This window comes from Balaenoptera physalus (assembly GCF_965194825.1).
Source record: "Balaenoptera physalus genome assembly, chromosome: 8".
NCBI lineage: Eukaryota > Metazoa > Chordata > Mammalia > Artiodactyla > Balaenopteridae > Balaenoptera > Balaenoptera physalus.
Genome location: NC_138887.1, coordinates 16,578,133 through 16,599,209, shown reverse-complemented (window position 1 = coordinate 16,599,209; position 21,077 = coordinate 16,578,133). Strand labels below are relative to the sequence as shown.

Here is a 21,077-nt window from a genome sequence, read left to right as displayed (position 1 = left end):
TAAGGCAGAAAGAGAAACACAAATACCGTATGCTAACACATATATGAAATGTAAAAAAAAAAAAAAAAAAAGGTTTTGATGAACCTAGGGGCAGGACAGGAATATAGACGCAGATGTAGAGAGTGGACTTGAGGACACGGAGTGGGGAAGGGTAAGCTGGGACAAAGTGAGAGAGTGACATGGACATATACACACTACCAAATGTAAAATAGATAGCTAGTGGGAAGCAGCTGCATCACACGGAGAATCAGCTCGATGCTTTGTGACCACCTAGAGGGGTGGGTTAGGGAGGGTGGGAGGGAGATGCAAGAGGGAAGGGATATGGGGATATATGTATACATATAGTTGATTGACTTTGTTATACAGCAGAGACTAACACAACATTGTAAAGCAATTATACTCCAATAAAGATGTTTTAAAAAAATAAAAGTAAAAATCTTCCCACCGGGCTGTTTCTCTAATATTGCGGCTATGAGGCCTTTCCTTCTACTGAGAACTAGCCAGAAAAACATTTTTTGTGTTTATGTCTCATGAATGTATTTTTGGTTTAGATCTATGTCATTTTAACTCATTTCCACTCTCACACTTTTTACAAAATTAGTTCGAAGAGTAAAAAATATATAGTCAACTTAGCTCACATTCGTGCTGGGCTCTCTGTGTGTGCTTTAACAGGAAATGCATTTCTGACACTTTTTAAATGAGCAATCACACGTATAATCAACTTGGTTAAAACTTCCTTCCTGGTAACTGCAACACTTCCTCTGCATCTGGATATGAAGGGAGACCCAGAAAAGCGGAAGAGTTTAGAAGTACACTGGGTAGGTTTGAATTTGTTTTGTTTTCAGAAATTAAACAAATGATCCTTCAACATCATCACCTCCGCTGCTTTATCAGGTATTGCTTCCTTCTATTTTTTGCCCTTTGTTGGGTCTGACTCAGAATAGTGACACTTCCTTCTCAGCCAGGAGATTTTTATGTGGAACTGTTGTCGCTCATCTGATGATACTGCCACTGAATGTCTGTTTCATTGTCTAGTCCAACCCGTGTGTGTGGATATCCACAAGGTTCCGGCAATAGCTTTGCAGGTGCATCAGTCCTTTTTTTGTTTTTGTTGGGGAGGAAGAGGGAGGGCACGGGGGGCTGTGTCAGCAGCCTTCACGTTCTTACAAGTGCACTCTTCGCGATTAGTGTACTGAACGGTGTTTCTAACATCTTCTCGTAAAAGGAGAAAGCTTCACAGCCTCAACCATGAAGGAAAGCAGTGAGTATTGAGTCAGCCAGTTTTCTTCTGCACCTCGTATCTTGTAAGTCTATTTGATGTCGTGGAGGCAGAAGTGATTGCTGTGTATTTGCATGTTGCCTAAATTTGGACCTATTTTATTTCAAGTTAGTGCCAATATTCACATAACTTACAGTTCTCTTCTTTGTTATTCTGTAAAGTAGCAAAGGAGCAAATAGTGAAGGTCTTAAGCTGTAAGAGACAGTCCTTTGGGACAGTTGATTTCATGTATTTACTAAGTGTAACTTCGTAATATTTTAAGAGAGGGACTGCTGAATTTAAAAGTAAGTTTAAGCCGAGTACAGAAGTTTGGATCTAATGAAACCTGCCTTTCTTACCCTTTAATCAAACTCTCCTTTCTGGTATGTGTCAAATGCTCCACTATTTCTTAAGGAAATAAGTACTTATGAGTGTCACTAACATTAGTCCTTTAAGAAGTAAATAATATTTTCTGAAACATTAATTTTTGTTTCACTAGTTGATTCTTATTTAGAACATCTTACAAAATATTAAAGGATACTAAATAGTAAAGTCAAAATACCTTATTCATATTTCAATTTTAAGATGTTTAGCATTTCAGTCATTATTTGAGGAGTTTCTTACTGCAATAAGCCACATTTATACTTAAATGCTTTGTGAAGATAGAGTGGATAAATTGTTGAGAACAAATTGGTGAATTCTCGTTATAGAGATGAAAATATTAGAGCAAAAAGAAGTTAAATAATCGATTGGGGCCCCAAAGCAGGTCCTTCCTTCCATCCTGTGGCTTGTCCAGAGGCAGATGGGATGAATTGGTACAAAGTTAAAATTACCTGAATGTTCATATTTGGAGAGTACAGCCCTGGGGATTCCCCTAAGATACTGCCCTAATGGAGTAATGACAGCCACTATACTTACACATTTCATGATTCAGTTTTAAATATCTGCAAATGCTCTTGAGTGCAACTTCACCAATTCTGATCTTTCTGAGTTTTATCAATGAAATGACTACCTCTCCTAACAAGAAAGAAAAAAATGAAAAGAAAACAAAAACAGGAAGTTGACTAGGGAGCAGATACCTGATCCAGAAAGTTTGAAAAGGGACCATGAGGCCAGTTGGGTAAGGTGTCTGGGTCCCCTAGGAGACAAATGAGACTAAACAAAGAGGAAATAAGTCAAAGGCCTATTTTCAGAGGGGGTTTTTCAGCACCTCACATTGCACCTTATAAACCAGGACATGATCCTTTAACTGGATAATTTGACTCATGCATGCGCTTCGGTATGCTTAACAACAATTACCACTTAGAACTACTGCAGTAGGTCAGACACAGTGCTAGATCAGTGCTTTACCTCTCTCTTTTAAAATTCAATTTTCAAACAAAATGAAAGCAGAGAGAATGATTAATGAATCCCCATCTACCCATGGCCCATACTCAACAAGTATATTACCTTATTTAACTCTCACCTTACTTACCCCTCTGAGGTATTGCTAACCCCATTTGACAGATAGGAAACAGGCTCAGAGATTATTTAAAGGGCTCATGCCCCAGATTCTAAGTGGCCGGGGCCAGGATTCCTGGGCCCCGACTCCAAAGCCCCGGTCTCCTCGCGCGCACGTCCTTGTCATTCGTCTACACCTTCTCCTTCTGCCAGCTCGCGGGAAACCATTAAGGGCAAGTGCCTGCCCTGTGACCGAGCCCTCTGTTTCTCCGCTCTCAGGTCGCAGAGGGCATGGAGCTGGAGAGCCATGAACAGCACGTGGTGCTGAGAGAGGACAACCGCCGCAGGCGCCGGAGGATGAAGCCGCGCAGCGCGGCGGCCAGCCTGTCCTCCATGGAGCTCATCCCCATTGAGTTTGTGCTGCCCACCAGCCAGCGCAACACCAAGACCCCCGAAACGGCGCTGCTGCACGTGGCTGGCCACGGCAACGTGGAGCAGATGAAGGCCCAGGTGTGGCTGCGCGCGCTGGAGACCAGCGTGGCCGCCGACTTCTACCACCGGCTCAGCCCCGACCACTTCCTCCTGCTCTACCAGAAGAAGGGGCAGTGGTACGAGATCTACGACAAGTACCAGGTGGTGCAGACCCTGGACTGCCTGCGCTACTGGAAAGTGCTGCACCGGAGCCCCGGGCAGATCCACGTGGTGCAGAGGCTCGCGCCCTCCGAGGAGACGCTGGCCTTCCAGCGCCAGCTCACGGCCCTCATTGGCTACGACGTCACCGACGTCAGCAACGTGCACGACGACGAGCTGGAGTTCACGCGCCGCCGCCTGGTGACCCCGCGCATGGCCGAGGTGGCCAGCCGCGACCCCAAGCTCTACGCCATGCACCCCTGGGTGACGTCCAAGCCCCTCCCCGAGTACCTGCTGAAGAAGATCACCAACAACTACATCTTCATTGTCATTCATCGCAGCACCACCAGCCAGACCATCAAGGTCTCGGCCGATGACACCCCGGGCACCATCCTCCAGAGCTTCTTTACCAAGATGGCCAAGAAGAAGTCCCTGATGGATATCCCTGAAAGCCAGAACGAACGGGACTTTGTGCTGCGCGTCTGTGGCCGGGATGAGTACCTGGTGGGTGAGACGCCCATCAAAAACTTCCAGTGGGTGAGGCAGTGCCTCAAGAACGGGGAAGAGATTCACCTGGTGCTTGACGCTCCGCCGGACCCAGCCCTGGACGAGGTGAGGAAGGAAGAGTGGCCGCTGGTGGACGACTGCACGGGGGTCACCGGCTACCATGAGCAGCTGACCATCCACGGGAAGGACCATGAGAGCGTGTTCACCGTGTCCCTGTGGGACTGTGACCGCAAGTTCAGGGTAAAAATCAGAGGCATCGATATCCCCGTCCTGCCCCGGAACGCGGACCTCACGGTTTTTGTGGAGGCAAACATCCAGTATGGGCAGCAAGTCCTTTGCCAAAGGAGAACCAGCCCCAAACCCTTCACGGAGGAGGTGCTCTGGAATGTGTGGCTTGAGTTCAGCATCAAGATCAAAGACTTGCCCAAAGGGGCTCTGCTGAACCTCCAGATCTACTGCGGCAAAGCTCCAGCTCTGTCCGGTAAGGCCTCTGCGGAGGCTCCCGCTCCCGAGTCCAGAGGCAAAGCTCAGCTTCTGTATTACGTGAACCTGCTGCTGATAGACCACCGGTTCCTCCTGCGCCACGGGGAGTACGTGCTCCACATGTGGCAGCTATCCGGGAAGGCGGAAGACCAAGGCAGCTTCAACGCCGACAAGCTCACGTCGGCCACCAACCCGGACAAGGAGAACTCAATGTCCATCTCCATCCTTCTGGACAATTACTGTCACCCCATAGCCTTGCCTAAGCATCGGCCCACCCCTGACCCGGAAGGGGACCGGGTTCGAGCAGAAATGCCCAATCAGCTTCGGAAGCAGCTAGAGGCGATCATAGCCACTGATCCGCTTAACCCTCTCACAGCCGAAGACAAAGAGTTGCTCTGGCATTTCAGATATGAAAGTCTGAAGGATCCCAAAGCGTATCCTAAGCTCTTTAGCTCAGTGAAATGGGGACAGCAAGAAATTGTGGCCAAAACATATCAGCTGTTAGCCAGAAGGGAGGTCTGGGATCAAAGTGCTTTGGATGTTGGATTAACAATGCAACTCCTGGACTGCAACTTTTCGGATGAAAACGTAAGAGCCATTGCAGTTCAGAAACTGGAGAGCTTGGAGGACGATGACGTGCTACATTACCTGCTCCAGCTGGTCCAGGTAGGGGATGCACTCGCCTCAAGGGATTTATCTGCATATGCACAGGTGCCCCATTCAGCTGTCTTCCAACGCCCCTTGTCCAGAGAGTCACGATCAGTCAAAGGAGAGCTAATGAAACTACCTCAGAAAGTAGTAAACTGTTCCATTTACTTTTTAACTGTCTTTGAGGGCTTGTTGACAAGCATTTTGATGACATTAATATTTCTGCTTTTTAGGAGAACCGTTCCCGTGAATACTTTGTTCTCATTTACTGTGTCAATGATAGACTTGACTTATCGAATGCTCCCTTGTGCCAAGGCTCCAGGTGATCTACATGCTTTTCGTGTATTATCACATTTAACTCTCCCAACAACGATGACAGAGGTCAAGTTAATATTTGCATTTTATATATCAGGAAACTGAGGCACAGAGAGGCTAAGTAATGTGCCCAAGGTCACATACTTTGAAAGACAAATTCAAACCCAGGAGGTCTGACTCCTGGCCCCTGCTCTTTTCACTGAGTCCCAATATCTGGCGTCAACCCAGCAGTGTCAGGATAGTGTGTCCTAGAGGAAAAACATCATACTCTCTGATTGTATTTGTCACAATTCGTAGAGTAACATCTCATATCTGGATGGGACCTTGAAAGCCCCTCTCTTTAGACAGGTCTGGTACTGTGTGTCCACTCCTCTTCACATGCCTTTCCCTGGGGTCCAGAGAGACTAAATCATTTGCTAAACCCTTGACTAAATCATGGGTTTCCTTAGGACGTTAAAGAAAGGAGGAAGCGTTCTCTTGCTCACGATAGCCATTCTCAAATTATATTGTGTTGCTTGACAAGGAAGAGGAAGGAAAGGATTTGGAAGGGAATTCTATTTTGGAGAGCAGAAGTGTTCATTCATTAATTCAACAACAGAGACTGAATGCTTCCTCAGTTCTGGTTGCTGGATGTAGAGCAGTGATCAAAACAGGGCTGGACTCTGCCCTAGTGTAGCTTGTGGTGCATGAAGACTGACACCAAATGAGTACACATACAGGCAGGTATTGAGTAACACGTTGTGACAGACACTTTGGGGAAAAGCTACAGAGTGTTATGAGAAAAGAGTCAGGGGTTCTGGGGACACTTGATTTAGATTGAAGAAGCCAGGGACAGTTCTGAGTAGATGATGTTTGATCTGAGATGGTTAGGATTAGCCAGGCTGACTGGTGGACACCAAACTATCTAATCATTATCTATATTTATAGGAAGTTTCTGAAGTTTTCTAGCTCTCCATAACAAAAAGAACATAAAACAAATTTGCATGAGATCTGTTCCAAGTCCCAAGGCTATCATGAATTATTTTACATTGTCATTTTCACAAGTAAACTTTGCAGAGTTGGAAAATGAATAGTGTTCTTCTTGGAAATGTTTAAATGAAAGAGGTCAATAAGTAATATTAACATTGAATCTGTGGTCCTAAATTTGAAGAAGAGTAGTCATTTGTAAAACTATTTGAGACACTGCAGATATGGCCAAATGACTCATTCATTCCTAATTAAAATGGTCTCCTGGTTGAGATCTTCATGGTCTTTACAGAAGTGAAACATGAAGAATGTCAAAAAGACTCACGTTTGGGTTAGAAACTTAACATTTCTGAAGTGACTACTGGTGGTTAAATAACCACAGTCTCAGAATTAAGATCTTAGCTGCAACTACTGTGGCACCAATTAGAGCACACCTCATCTTTGAAAGCATGGGGAGAATTGAAATATTATCAAGTCAGTATTGTTCTGATCATTTCCAAACTGAAAAACCAGAGTAAGGATTGGAAATCATACCAAAAAGCCCCCAGGCCCTAAAACATAAAGTAGAACGGGAATATCTCTTATTTCTTAGGAAAAAAAGGATAGACCGTATCTATTTATAAAGGAGATACTCTTGAGATATTTAATTTTAAACCTCTCTTTATGCTTATACATGACATCTAGCCTATAATTTTATATGTGCATGTCTAATAATCAAACAATTTTTGTTAGTCTTACTGCTTTTAAAATTATGAACTATTGCAGACTTGCAGAAAAGCAGAGAATGGTGTAACAAATATCCATGCACCCACCAGAATTTAATTATTTTTTATGTTTTATTTTTAATTGGCTAGGCTGCAGCGGGCAGGGGCGGGGGGCGGGGGCCGGGGGGTGGGGGGGAGGGGGGGCAGCCACCCACCTGGGCCCTGTTTTCGGTCCAACCCCTATTTTTCACTTGTCATTGGTTCTTTTTCCTCAGTCACAGAGCTGCCACCTATATGAATATCTCTGTTATTAGCCAAGTGATGTGAAAACTTCTAAACACTGCTGAACCTGAGGAACCAGATAAAACAAGAGATTTTCAGGCAAATAGCCCCGTATACACTGCATCATGGCAGGGAGTAATGACCATTCAGTTGCCGTAAGAACCTGGGAGGCAGCACAGTGACTTGCCAGTGAGAGGCCAACCACACAACTTGAGCAGAAGAGAAGCTATAGGATTTTTAGGATCTTCACATCTAACAAACATTTCTCTCCCTGCATGTACAATATCCCCACTGTTTATTTTCTTTCCAGCAACCTTTCTTCCCTTCCACTTTTATAGATGTGTATAGCCATCTCCATCTTTCCCTTCTATCTTTCCAACAAATCAGGTAAGCCTTCATGGGCACAAAAGCCCTCACCTCTTCATCTCTGAAGTCATCAAAAGCACATGATTGTGAGTCAAGAGTTCTGGCTTCTAATCCTGGTCCTTCAGCGAGTGGTTCACCCTGGCCCAAACTGTCCTTGAAAAGAAAGGATTGAACTTAAGTGACTGCTCAGTTTCTCGTCGCCCTATCCCTACAAACCCACTAAGGCAGAGCACCAGTTTTTCTCCGTTTCCTGTTTCCCGATTAATCCATGGAGAATGCAATCTCACAAATGCCAATGTGTTCTTCCTTTAGGCTGTGAAATTTGAACCATACCATGACAGTGCCCTTGCCAGATTTCTGCTGAAGCGTGGCTTGAGAGTAAGTACTTCCCTTTTGATAAGAGCGTGACATTTAAAAAGTTACAGAGAATTGGCTGATAGATCTAGAGCATTAGTCATAATGGTGGCAACCTTCTTGTTTTCACCCTCAGAACAAACGAATTGGTCATTTCTTATTTTGGTTCTTGAGAAGTGAGATCGCCCAGTCCAGACACTATCAGCAGAGGTTTGCAGTGATCCTGGAAGCCTATCTGAGGGGCTGTGGCACGGCTATGCTACGCGACTTCACCCAGCAAGTCCAAGTAATTGACATGCTACAAAAGGTCACCATTGATATTAAATCGCTCTCTGCTGAAAAGTATGACGTCAGCTCCCAAGGTATGGTGGCTCTGTTCTCTTGGTTCTCTTTCCAAATGCCTTTGTCTCCAAATGCCATCGCTCCTGTGATCCTTCTTCCTTCTGGAAGGCAAGTCGCACCTTCCTCAAGGTAGCCAAGAATACATTTTTTAATCTTCTGTCTTCATGGAGTAAGCAAATTTAAAGTTCTCCCTTTACAAGTTAATATTTTTTAAAACTACATATATTTTTTCATGATGAATGTATGATAATAGATGTTAAACTCGTTGAAAACTTAAAACAGCATTATGCAGATGTAAGATGTATTTTTTAAGAGCAACTATGCACACACATAAAAAAGATTAGTTATTTCCAAATATCCTTTCTTCGCCATCTCTCAATACATGCATCTAATTTTCAAGTCCTCAGTCTTTTAAAGTAATGAATTATTGAGAAGTTATTTTAAATTTTTTGTATATATGTATACATATACATCATATATAGCTATATGTACATATATATGTTTATATATATATGTACTTCCTATAAAAACATATATATCACCTCCTCTGTGTTCCAATGTTGTCTTCTTATCCCTAAGAAATCCTGTCCCTCAGCCCCTGCTTTAGGAAAATTAATCACTCTTTATCTGTATTGCCATAGGTTTTGGTTGATACTACATTAAATTAAAGTCATTAACACATCTTTCTGGTCTATTAAACTGTATGAGCCTTGAAGCTAGGAATTATCTCTTATTCACGCTTGTATATCTCAATCCACCACTGTGGCTCATAATGGACACTCACAAACATACTCAGAGAGTATTTTAAACTTCTGGATATTTTGATTTGCCATTTTTGCCTTTGAATCTTTTCCAATAAACCAATAATGGTCTCTTCTAAAAATAATAATGGTAATAATAATCTTGCTTTTATTTTTATTGTAAGAAAGAAAGAGCAACATTTGTACCAGCCTCCAGTCTGTCTGGTACCCAGGCAGTAATTTTTTATTTATGTATTTTGCCTTCACAATTTTGAGGCTGTCATATTGCCTCCACACAACCTAACTTCCTCTTCTGAAAAGAATTTCCCAAACCCTAACCGAATTTCATTTAACATGGTCTTCCGATACCTGTTTCCCAAATCAGATGGCAGTTTAAAGCTTCACGTGTTGGAGAGAAAACTACAGTAATTCCTTACCATTATCCATAAAGCATCCTTCTCCCTCTGACTGTCTGGGTATCCCATATATATTCAGATATTCCTGTCCCCTGTTGTAATGTGTGTACGTGGTTATGTTGCTCCCAGTAAACCTGACTTATCCTGCCACCCTCAATGGTTAGTTCCTCAAAGACAGAAACCTACCCCCTCTTCTCCTGTTCCTCACCCTACCAAATATATAGAATGTTGTCAATACCTGCGGCCTCGGGAAATGTTAGAGATGATATTGGTAATTTCTTGAACTCACGTAACTCTTGTGTGCGTTTGACAATTACAGTTATTTCCCAACTTAAGCAAAAGCTTGAAATCCTGCAGAATCTGAATCTCCCCCAAAGCTTCAGAGTTCCCTATGACCCTGGACTGAAAGCAGGAGCACTGGTGGTAGGTATCGCCTTGATGTCTCTCCATGGTCTCTATGTCGTGACGATGGCTCTGCCTGCTTTACTGGGCCTAGTGGATAAAAGCTGACGTTTATAGAGAGACAGGGAAGCTGGAAAGTCCCCAGATGGGCTTCCATCAAGCCCTTCCCTAATGGCTAGATACTAAAAACCTCAACACCAGGCAATCTTCCATCCATTGTGTTTTAAATCAGCTTTCTTGAGAAACCATTTGTATACAATAAAATGTATCCATTGCAAGTGTACAGTTCAAGGAGTTTTGCCAAACGTATACAACCATATAACCATCACCACAATCAAGATATAAAATATTTCCATAGAAATTTATAGAAAAATTTCTTTCATGTCCCTTTGCAGTTAGTCCTTTCCTCCTTCCATCCTCCATCCTGGATGACAGATCTGTCTTCTATCGTGTAATTTTGCCCTTTCTAGAATGTCATGAAGTGGAATCATACAGTATGTAGTTTTTGTATATGGATTCTTTTACGTAGCATAATGTTCTTAAGATCCATCCATGTTGCTGTGTGTCTCGGTGATCTGTCCCTTTTTATGACTGAGTAGTATTCCCTTGTATGGTTATACCACAGTTTGTTTTCCATTCACCTTTTCAGTAAATATTTAACAGTGAGATAGTTGGGTCAGATGGGACGTGTGTGTTTATAAGATACTGCCAAACTGGTTTTCCATTTTATAATGGCAACCGTGCCATTTTATATTCCCACCACAATGTATGCGAGCTCTGATTGTTCCACATCCTAGAGAACACTTGTTATCATCAGTCTTCTTAATTTGAGCCATTCAGATGGGTATGAAGTGGTACTTCACTGTTGTTTGTATTTGCATTTCCCTAGTGATGTTGAGCATCTTTTCATGTGCTTTTGAGAAGTTTCTATTCATATCTTCCATTCACTTTCAATTTAGGTTACCACCTTCTTCTTATTTATGAGTTATTTATATATTCTGGATACAAATCCTTTATCAGGTATATAGTTTACAAATATTTTCTCCCAGTCTGCGGCTTACCTTTTCATTTTCTTAGTAATGTATTTCGAAGAGCAGAAGGTTTTAATTCTGATTAAGTCCAATTTATCACTTTTTCTTTTATGCTTCATGAATTTCATGTCCTAAGAAATATTTGCTTCATCCAGCGATTCTCAACCAGGGGTGAACCTCCACCTCCTCCACCAAGGGGTATTTGGTAATGTCCGGAGACATTTTTGATTGTTACAACTGGGAGAAGGCTACTAGCATCTAGTGGGTAGAGACCAGGAATGCTGCTAAATATCCTACAATACACAGGAGTGTCCCCGCTGCAACAAAAAATTATCCAGCCCAAAATGTCAGCAGTGCCAAAGTTGAGAAACACTGCCTAATTCAATGTAACAAATATTTTTTCCTAGAAGTTTTATAGTTTTAATGTCACATTTAAGTCTTTGATCCATGTTTAATTTTATACACAATTAGCAGCAAACTGGCTCTCTAGCAAAAGCACACACTATCCACTGTCCTTTTGAAGTTAGAAATTGGTAGGAATAATGATATATTAATACAGCTTCAAATTGTGTTTGGTTTTTTTTAAAGACCACGTCACATTTTTGATCCTTGGTGAATTCACTTTTGGCTAAAACTCCTAAGATTTTCTCTTTTCGAATGAGTGGCTGCTAAGCCACCTTTCTCCCACCTTGAATTTATTTTGACATATGGGGGTTTGGGGGAGGGGACAGGCATTGTGCCTGAGTGCTAGCATCTCATCTATTGCTGTGAAATTTCATCTTGTTACATTTGGCCTGGAATTAGACTGCATCTGATTTTTGACAACCATTTTTAGACACTATGGTAGCAATAGAACTCTTTTTTTTTCAAACTAATTCTTAGAGGGAGGCCAGATATGTATGGACAAATAACAGCACAATTGCTCTTTGTTAGAGGGGACATGGAAGTACAAGAGTCCTACAGGAGGGGGGTATACAGAGGATGGGATATGCCACACCTGTTAGGCACCTCCACAGATGCTTAGGGTTCCTTGCAACACACTTTGAGAACCACTGGTTTAAGTGTGGTAACTTGCTCTCACTAGCGTTTTTGGATTTAGTGAAAAAGCCTTCTGCATTTTTACCCAAATCATTGAAAATCCTTTTCCAACCGGGACTTTGCCCTAGGTGTTTACAGAGATGCTTTGCAAGAGGATGTGCGTCTCCACAATGTGTCTTCAATTGTGTGTGGGAAACATGTGGCTGTTTTCTTACAGATTGAAAAATGTAAAGTGATGGCCTCCAAGAAAAAGCCCCTGTGGCTTGAGTTTAAATGTGCCGACCCTACAGCTCTGTCAAATGAAACAATTGGAATTATCTTTAAACACGGCGACGATCTGCGCCAGGACATGCTGATTTTACAGGTGTGCTGCTGTTAAGGAATTTTTTTCAGTTATCTGAAACGAGAATTCTGTACTAGATCTAAAGAAATGCCTTCTACTGACCCTGTTCCATTCTCCTATTTTGTATGATGAACAGTGATCAAAGATGACATAATAGAGTTTTCATTGGGGAATATAGCTGTGGACCATTAGATACGAAATCTAGTGAGTCTCACAGTTCTGTCCATTCCTGAGGAGATGCATACCCAGCATTCCCAAATAGCCAGATACACTTCCTTCCCCTAACCTCTTTCTTATACACCACATTCCTAGTGTGGTAACATGGAATAGAAACCTAATTACCCCCAAGTATCCACTTTATTCATATCCACAGACATAGCCAGACACTCTCAGATGCTCTCCTTAGATACATCACCTTTGGTACACATCCACGTACACAAACTGAAGTGAATGATGTGATAGGAAGGAGGGAGAAGATGAACAGGTAGGTGATTGGAGAATTCATGCAGTTACGTAACAAGAGTGAACAGATTACTAGAACAGAAGATGGATGGTGAAGGTATCAATGTTGATCATTTTCATATTATCTAACATAGACTTTAGCTTTGCAGATTTGTAAAGTAATATTCTCTATACCCTAGTTCAATACTGTAGAAGTAACATAATTTCTAATATTTCATGTGATTTATTTAAAATAGGCAAACCATGGAATCTAAAATATGATACAAATGAACTTATTTACAAAACAGAAATAGACTCACAGACATAGAGAACAAACTTATGGTTACCAAAGGGGAAAGGGTACGGGGGATAAATGAGGAGTTTGAGATTAACAGATACACACTACTATATATATAAAATAGATTAACAACAAGGACCTACTGTACAGCACAGGGAATTCTACTCAATATCTTGTAATAACCTATAATGGAAAAGAATCTGAAAAAGAATGGGAACAGTAATCATACCCACACTAGGGGGTTAATAAAAAAGGATCAACATAAAACAGTCCTCGGTGAATGTCAGCTATCATTATCATCGTTGTTATTGTTGCCTTGGTTGTAGCCCAAGAGTGCCTTATGGATAAAAATGTGTAAAGATGTTAGAGTGCAACTTTTTCTATTGTGGTAAAATACACATAACTAGGAACATTTGAATAATAGATAAATCATGGCTAAAACCTACCCCCAGAGAAATCCAACTATTCTCTTCCCCAAGGTGCCTCTCAGGGACCAAAATTAACAGGCTCCCAAGGAAGGGAAACATTAGAGTACCAGGTTGATAAATAAAAGTACATTTGTTACTTACATATTTTATGTTCACTTCAATATTTTGTGTTACCAGAGAAGACTGTTGTTGTTTTTAACAGAGAAGAATAATACATATTTATAATGGAAACGTTTTTGTGTTTTGATGCCCAGATTCTACGAATCATGGAGTCCATTTGGGAGACTGAATCTTTGGATCTGTGCCTCCTGCCATATGGTTGCATTTCAACTGGCGACAAAATAGGTACGTGGGGACCTCAGAAGATGAATATACTGCTTAGCTCATTTTAAAAGACCGCCATCCCATGGGACTTCCCTGGCAGTCCAGTGGTTAAGACTCTGCACTTCCACTGCAGGGGGCACAGGTTCGATCCCTGGTCGAGGAACTAAGATCCCGCATGCCAAGCGGCCATCATCCCTTCAGTGTAGGCATTTAATAACAGAAAATTTACAATCATAATCCATATAAAAAGGAAGAAGATGTTCCAAGGCTGGTGCATGTGACTCAGTTTAATACGGACATGTTGAAAATATATGAATGCATGATTCAACTCCTTGTGACTGACTGTACATGGAAATGATCTTAGTGAGAACTTGTTCCTTCCTCTTTACTTCTCCACCACTAAACTTTCACTCGTTTCATTGCACAGTAAACTTCTCTCTCACAAATAACATTTAAAAGTAGATGGAAAGATCTGTCACTGGTTTCACCGTCCCAGACTTTACATTATCAAAGCTATTACATACTCTCCTCTTAGGTGCTTTTACAGACATTTCACATTTTAATTTCAATCAAACAGATTTTTAGTCAAGTTTCCAATTTAAGAAGTAGAGAACATCATTCCCATTTGACCCTGGAATTTAAAAAAGGAAAAGGCAAAGGTTGCCAAGGGAAGAAGGATGTGTTTGGCACATTAATGCTTTTGCTTATTCAAAACCAACCCTTTCCTCTTTTCATTCACGGATAGTGAAAACAGGTCCCACACAACTTCCCTATCTGCCTCCTTTTCTTTCTCTTCCTCCTAAGAAAACCACCAGCACGAACCTGGAAAATAACCCTGTGGTTAAGAAAGCTCTCTGCCCTCCACTCAACAAAGACACAGCCATTCCTCCTCTGGGTCAGGCACTCAGCCCCAGTTCACATCAGACTCTGTGCATCTTCCTGCAGGAATGATCGAGATCGTGAAAGACGCCACGACGATCGCCAAAATTCAGCAAAGCACAGTGGGCAACACGGGCGCCTTTAAAGATGAAGTCCTGAATCACTGGCTCAAAGAAAAATACCCTATTGAAGAAAAGGTGGGCTCCTGCTTCTCGCCAGTCTGAAGGCTCCTGACAAGTTATCATGATACAGCAGAATAATGACATGTTTTTAAGGGGTCTACCAGTGCCAGGCCTCCTGACTCACTGGTGAAGCACCTTCCTCCTGAGCTCCTGGGGGCTTAAGCGCTTTCCCCTGGTGACACAGCAGATCTGTGCAAAACAGAGGTGCTCACTCAGACCTCGCTGAGCATTTGCTTCTCCTTTGATTATCAGGCCTGCTTTGCATAAAATTTGGTTCTGGGAAATAACTTGTTAGCATTTTTTATGACCATCTATTTCTGTCGTTCAGCAGAAAAATTTAGTTACCACAGATAAACTCTTTACTACCTGGAAACACTACAGACCCTAAAAAGTAATTTATAATTTACCACTGCACCCTAATCTAAATGGTAAATTCTGGACGCTCAGAATGTCACTTCCATTCCTCGGAAGTGCATCCGCTGAGTCCTTCACAAGCTGTTCAGCTGCTGGTTAAAATTCTGTTGTAGAGGATTAGCACTTCTCACTTGCGTGGGTAGCAGTCTTTCGGGGAGGAAATATAATTAGTAGCATTTATTAGTCTGTTAAAATGTGGATTTGTGAACCCGTGCGTACTTTTAAGTGGTCACAAGCAAAACATATGTTCACCAACGAAGGAGGAATCATGACAGGTTCCGTACTGGCGTTGGCAAATGATGCATGGAAAGGCAGTGAACCCTTTGATTAAATTACTGTTGTCCTTTGACTGTTGTTTCCTCCTCATGCTACTGTGATTCATTGTATCTTCACCTAAAATGTAAGTAGAGCAATGAGGAAGTTGGCTCCTAATAGATAGAACATTAATGATATCAGGTACCACTAACTTGCTCTCTGAAAATGATTCCCAGAACAGTGTCTTTTTGGGAGTCCTTTGTAATAGATTCACGCTGCTCTTTGTAGTTAGGACACAACTAATATTTGGTTGCATTTTAACTAGTTTCAGGCAGCGGTGGAGAGATTCGTTTATTCCTGTGCTGGCTACTGTGTGGCAACCTTTGTCCTTGGAATAGGTGACAGACACAATGACAATATTATGATCTCAGAGACAGGTGAGTTTATTTTTTATAGAGTAATGTTTTTTGATTGTGGTAAAATATGCATAACATAAAATTTACCATTTTAACCAGTTTTAAGTGTGTACTCTAGTGGCATTAACTGCACTCACATTGTTGTACAACCATCACCACCATCCATCTTCAGAACTTTTTCATCTTCCCCGATGGGACCTCTGGACCCATTAAACACTAAGCCCCCCACCCCTCCCTTCCCCAGCACAGAGTAATTGTTACATGGAGCTCAAGGTCGGAGCAAAGATCTGGAGGTCATTATTGTGTAGGGACACAGAGGCTGGGATCGCCCTACAGAGGACCCAGGAGTGAGTAACAGAAGAAGATGCAGCAAAGGAGAATGAAGAAGGGCAAGCCAGACGGGAGCTAGAAAGCTAGGAAGGTGGGCGTGATCAACAGTGTCAGATGGTGCAGAGAAGCAACAAAAAGAGTCGCCTTTTTTCGATACCCTTCAATCTGAAATGCCATCCCTTCCTCACCTACTGCTCCTCGCTGGGTCACTGTACTCTCTGACAGTGGTCAGTATTGGCTGCATACCGTGACATTTTCCTCTAAGAAGTCTGGACCAATTTAAGAGTAGAGTCTGGAAAAAACACCATATCGGGGTAAACCGCTAACTCTCTGTGGGAATCAAGAGATAATGCATTTATGGGTCATTCGTATGATAGAGAGCTCTGTAAATGAGAAGAGAGGAAGGGAATTGTGGTGCTGATGGTGAAATTGACCCAAAGGAGATGCAGAATGATTTCTTTCTAGCCTGCTACTCAAAACTAAAAGGAGACTGCCCCTCCCCCAAACAGAGTGAAACAGTCTCTCCTGAGTTACATAAAGCACATAAGAGAGTCCTGGGCATAATGATGACATATAAGCCAGAGAGTTTTGATTTATATTTGTAGGAATAATTCTGAGACAAGAATTTTTTTTAATGGCATTTGGCTGTCATTGAAAGAACACCAGAAGGATATCAAAACTACGCTTGTTTCAAAGAGTGCTTTGTGGCTACTACTACACACACCTGCTAAGACAAAATACATCACAAGCAGAGAGTAAAAATAGCTCTCTCACCCAAGATAGCTCATTTTCAGGCAACTTCAAAATATTTCAAGAAATGAACAAACCAGGGTGTTGTTTGCAAGTGCTGATGCCAGTATAATGACGTCAGACATTTTCTTCTCTTAAGGAAATCTGTTTCATATTGACTTTGGGCACATTCTTGGGAATTACAAAAGTTTCCTGGGCATTAATAAAGAGAGAGTGCCATTTGTGCTAACTCCAGACTTCCTGTTTGTGATGGGGACTTCTGGAAAGAAGACAAGTCTACACTTCCAGAAATTTCAGGTAATTGGCCTCCCTCTCGACCACCTGCTGGGAACATCAACCAGATGGTGCCTGCAGCCCTCACCTGTCACTTCACTTTGATGCTCCTCTCGCCTCCGCCCACCCGCTTCTGGTGTGACCCACCCCCTCCCCCCAGTCGCCTCTGTTCCTTCCCCAAGTGCAAAATGATGCTTCTCAGTAAGCCCCTCTCCTAAAACCAGACAGCAAATACAAGCATTCCATAATCAGTGAGACTGAAGAACACAGAACAGCAGGATGATACGGCCCTGAAGACAGGGCTTTAAGGAAGAGCACCTGGCAGGCAGGTTTAGCCTTTGAATATTTACCTAATCAAGACGTTGCCTAGAAGATGCAAATTTTACATATATTTTTCAGGACTCGCCAATGATGGTGAGCTTCTCTTGATTTTTGCTACAGGTGTGTTTTTATCGGTTACTAGCACAGGAAATTCTTGCTTGTCTCTTTTTGTAAAGGAGGGTCCCTTCTCTCATTTGAAACCTTGTCAGCTCAACTACAGGTTGTCCTGAGAGCTCTGGCTTGTCCCACTTCACCTGTCTACCGGCCCCTCCATGGGTCTCCCAGCTCCCTGGGGAGGTGTCCACATTCGGCTTTCCCTTTCTATTCCTTCCTGGTCTACATTCACTTTTGACTATCAAATGGTATTTCAAATACCCAGGGAGTAAAATGTTCACTATTGCAAATTTAATAACTGTGAATGAACATAACTCAGAAAAGTCGTCATTGCTACTGCAGTATACCTATTTTAGAGCCATACGAACACAAAACAGATCAGTAGAGGCAACAAGTGATTACTTTATGTGCACATTTGTCTCAGGCTCCCTTTAAATAGCCCCCTCCCTTAGCGCCTCCGAAACATGGTTTGATTTGTACCAGCATTTCAGGACTGACTCTTCCTCCTGAGTGTCTACTTGAGGACCATGTTGACCTTGAGAGATGACATGGGCCTTGACGTTCAGTGGAACAGGAACTGGGATGTATTGTTTTGAAACCTTTCTGTGCTTGTTTGTTCTCCTGGCTGATTTTCGATGTGGTGGTTACCAGACTTCCCCTCCCACAGCTCCAGGGGTGGTTGTCAGAGAAACTGAGATCTCTGTGGCCAGATGGTCTTAGGATTTTTAGTGTGTTTTTCTGCGTAAACTCAACTGGGTTTCAGACTATTTCCAGGGATTTGACACATTTCAGTCCTGTTTTTCTTTAAGGTTAAAAGTCACATATTGCGACAATTTCCTGGAAGAGAAAAATGGTTACACACACACACACAAACCTGGAAGAGTTACCATTTAAAGGGGAGGCGGGAAATACTAAATTCTCCTCTCGTGGAGGTGGGGTTCATCTCCTTTGAACAAACACAGCAGCAATAGTGCCATTTGAACACTCAGGCAGACACGAGGTCTTTTTGGCCAGTGGTTTTCTCCAGAATGACTGCCCATCTGTCCTGCTGTTGACAACATTCCCATAGACCCTATAATACCCGTGTCACCCCTAAAACCCCAGCAGTACTTCTCCTGTAGTCTTTTTTGTTGTCGTTTTAAGTTTCAAAATATTCTTTAATGAAAAGATTGGGGTTCGGAGAGGCCCCCCAGAGGTTGCCTCCCCATCTGGGCAGCTTCCACCCAAAGCAACAACTCTTTGCAGGGAGTCTGTCCTCTCCGTCTGGGAGCATGTCTCCATCCTTTTTGTGACCAAAGCTTGTTTCTTGAGCATTTAGAACCTCTTTCATTAAAGCAACATCTAGGCAGCATGTGTACTGCCAAAAACACACCTTGGTAAATTTTATTGTACTTATATACGTCTATGTTTTGCAGTGTTGGCATACTCTTTGATTGACTGTATGCACTTTAGCCTTAAACACAGATCAGCCTGGCATTGTAGTTGAAAGGATGGGCTTTGGAGCAGATCAACTTGAGCTTGAATCCTGGCTCTGCTGCTTAATCGCTATGGATGTGATGCAAATTGCTTATCCTTTCAGAACCTTGGTTTCCTCATCTGTGCAGTGGGAATTCTAAGGCCCACCTCATGTGGGGGTCTTTTTAGGGATTATTTATGTGAAATATGTAGAAAGCTTGGCCTAGTGCCTAGTCCACAGCAGGAACTCAATCAACGGAGCCGCCATTGTCATATCCATCACAGGGGGTCCTCGAACTTTGAAAACTTTTAGGCTGAGAAGCCCTCTATGAAATGAGATCTCAAGCAGATCTGTAATACATAAAACACAACGAAGTAGCACTGTTCCCGTTGAAGAGCAAGTGAGGGGTTCAGGCTCTTTCTCCCCCACCTGCCCCCTTATCTGCTCGTCTCCCAGCCTTTCCCACCCTCCTCAGTCGCATCAGGAAAAAGGCTGAACACATATACATATATGTGTACAGTGCTACATCTGCAGAATTTCTAAAGTTTCCAGCTTGACAAAGATGAGCAGCGAGTTTTTTCATCTTTTGACTCAGACCTGCTGACAGTTTTTCGTTTTTTGTTTTTTTACATACTACTAAGCCTTCCAGAAGATATTCTATTTCTTCGTCTTGTGCTCTCTTATTGAGATGAAGTCCTTCAAGGTCAGGGAGCACGTCTCTCAACTCTCTAAATAGCCTCCCAGGATCTTGTATAACAAAGCTGCCATTTCTAGGTAGGCTGGAAGATGCTGTATATATTTACATTTTGAATGAAAGGTATCCTCGTTTCCAGCAAATCGCTGATTTTGCATTGATCAGGTTCATGAATGCACGCAACACGTTTGAATCACCTGTTGGGAAGGGTGGAGAAGAGCTGGCCCACTTTTTGTTGAGCATGAGGGGAGCCTTCTCCACAAAGACTTAAAAACCTACCCAGCTCGTGGCAAGAGGACGGAGTCAGAGGAACTGAAAGAGGAAAGTGTGACTCTGTCCCACCTCCCTCTTCTTTCCAAGGTAGCTCGTTTAGCCTAGGACCAGATTCGTGAGCTATTTCTAAAGAGGGCGGAGTTCACAAACAAGCCATAATAAGACAAAAACACACAAAACCAAAGCCTACTATTTGAACCCAAGATTATCTGTCTGCCCTTGGAGCAGCATCCTACACACAGGGTGCTAAACGGATATATCGCAATGATGATGATTTTGATAAATCAATTCTCTAGAGAAAAAACATCTCTCCCTTACTAAAGAGAGAAAACATTAAACAATGGTTTTCCCACTGGTACTGTATTTTAGAACCACTTTATTTGAAATGTCCCTGAACGAATATAGAACATACTCACATGCAAATACATTGATATCACTGGCAAATGAAATGTGGCTTCTCATTTACTTTTATGTAAGAACGTGGGGGTTTTTTTTCCCCTCAATTTTAAAAGTAGCAAATGTTTCCTTTAAAAAAAAAAAGCCAACAAAGTATTAAAAATATCAGGATATAAAATACCCACTATCCCACCTTCCAAAAATAACACTGTCAACATTTTAGTGGTTTTCCTTCATTCTGTAAATATTTGGTCTTTTACCTAAATAAGCTCTTTCATCAATGGTATCGTTGTAGCTTTAAATGTTTCAAACTCTGTACTTCTCAGTTGTCGTTTTGATTAGGAAAGGAATGAAGAGGGGACATCATAATTGGAAAAACTCTGAATTTGAGTTTGGATCTGACTTCTAATCCCATTTCAACCACTATCACCTTAAAGACCAAATGAATCAGAATTTGGTTAAAAACTGAACTTAAGCAGCAGACACAATGTTACTCCCTTACTTTAAACCATTTAGTGGCTTGTCATCTCATTTTGAATCATATCTGAACACCTAAGCTCGCCCTACA

At 42.2% G+C, this 21,077-nt stretch overlaps 1 protein-coding gene across 2 annotated transcripts in view; it reads left to right on the top strand.

Annotated features, from left to right (window-relative positions):
• The first annotated feature begins 304 nt into the window (after positions 1-304).
• The window catches only part of PIK3CG (phosphatidylinositol-4,5-bisphosphate 3-kinase catalytic subunit gamma), a 32,371-nt gene continuing 11,598 nt past the window's right edge, over positions 305-21,077 (top strand). The window contains exons 1-10 of one of the 2 annotated variants that reach the window (XM_082473682.1): positions 305-894; positions 2,978-4,984; positions 7,912-7,977; positions 8,090-8,315; positions 9,771-9,874; positions 12,140-12,286; positions 13,687-13,777; positions 14,702-14,832; positions 15,812-15,923; positions 17,122-17,279. In XM_082473682.1, coding sequence (XP_082329808.1) covers positions 2,990-4,984; positions 7,912-7,977; positions 8,090-8,315; positions 9,771-9,874; positions 12,140-12,286; positions 13,687-13,777; positions 14,702-14,832; positions 15,812-15,923; positions 17,122-17,279 — 3,030 coding nt within the window. In that variant the 5' untranslated portion in view covers positions 305-894; positions 2,978-2,989. Of the gene's footprint in view, positions 895-2,928; positions 4,985-7,911; positions 7,978-8,089; positions 8,316-9,770; positions 9,875-12,139; positions 12,287-13,686; positions 13,778-14,701; positions 14,833-15,811; positions 15,924-17,121; positions 17,280-21,077 lie in introns of those variants that run through there. The other variant, XM_082473681.1, reaches the window with a different exon arrangement.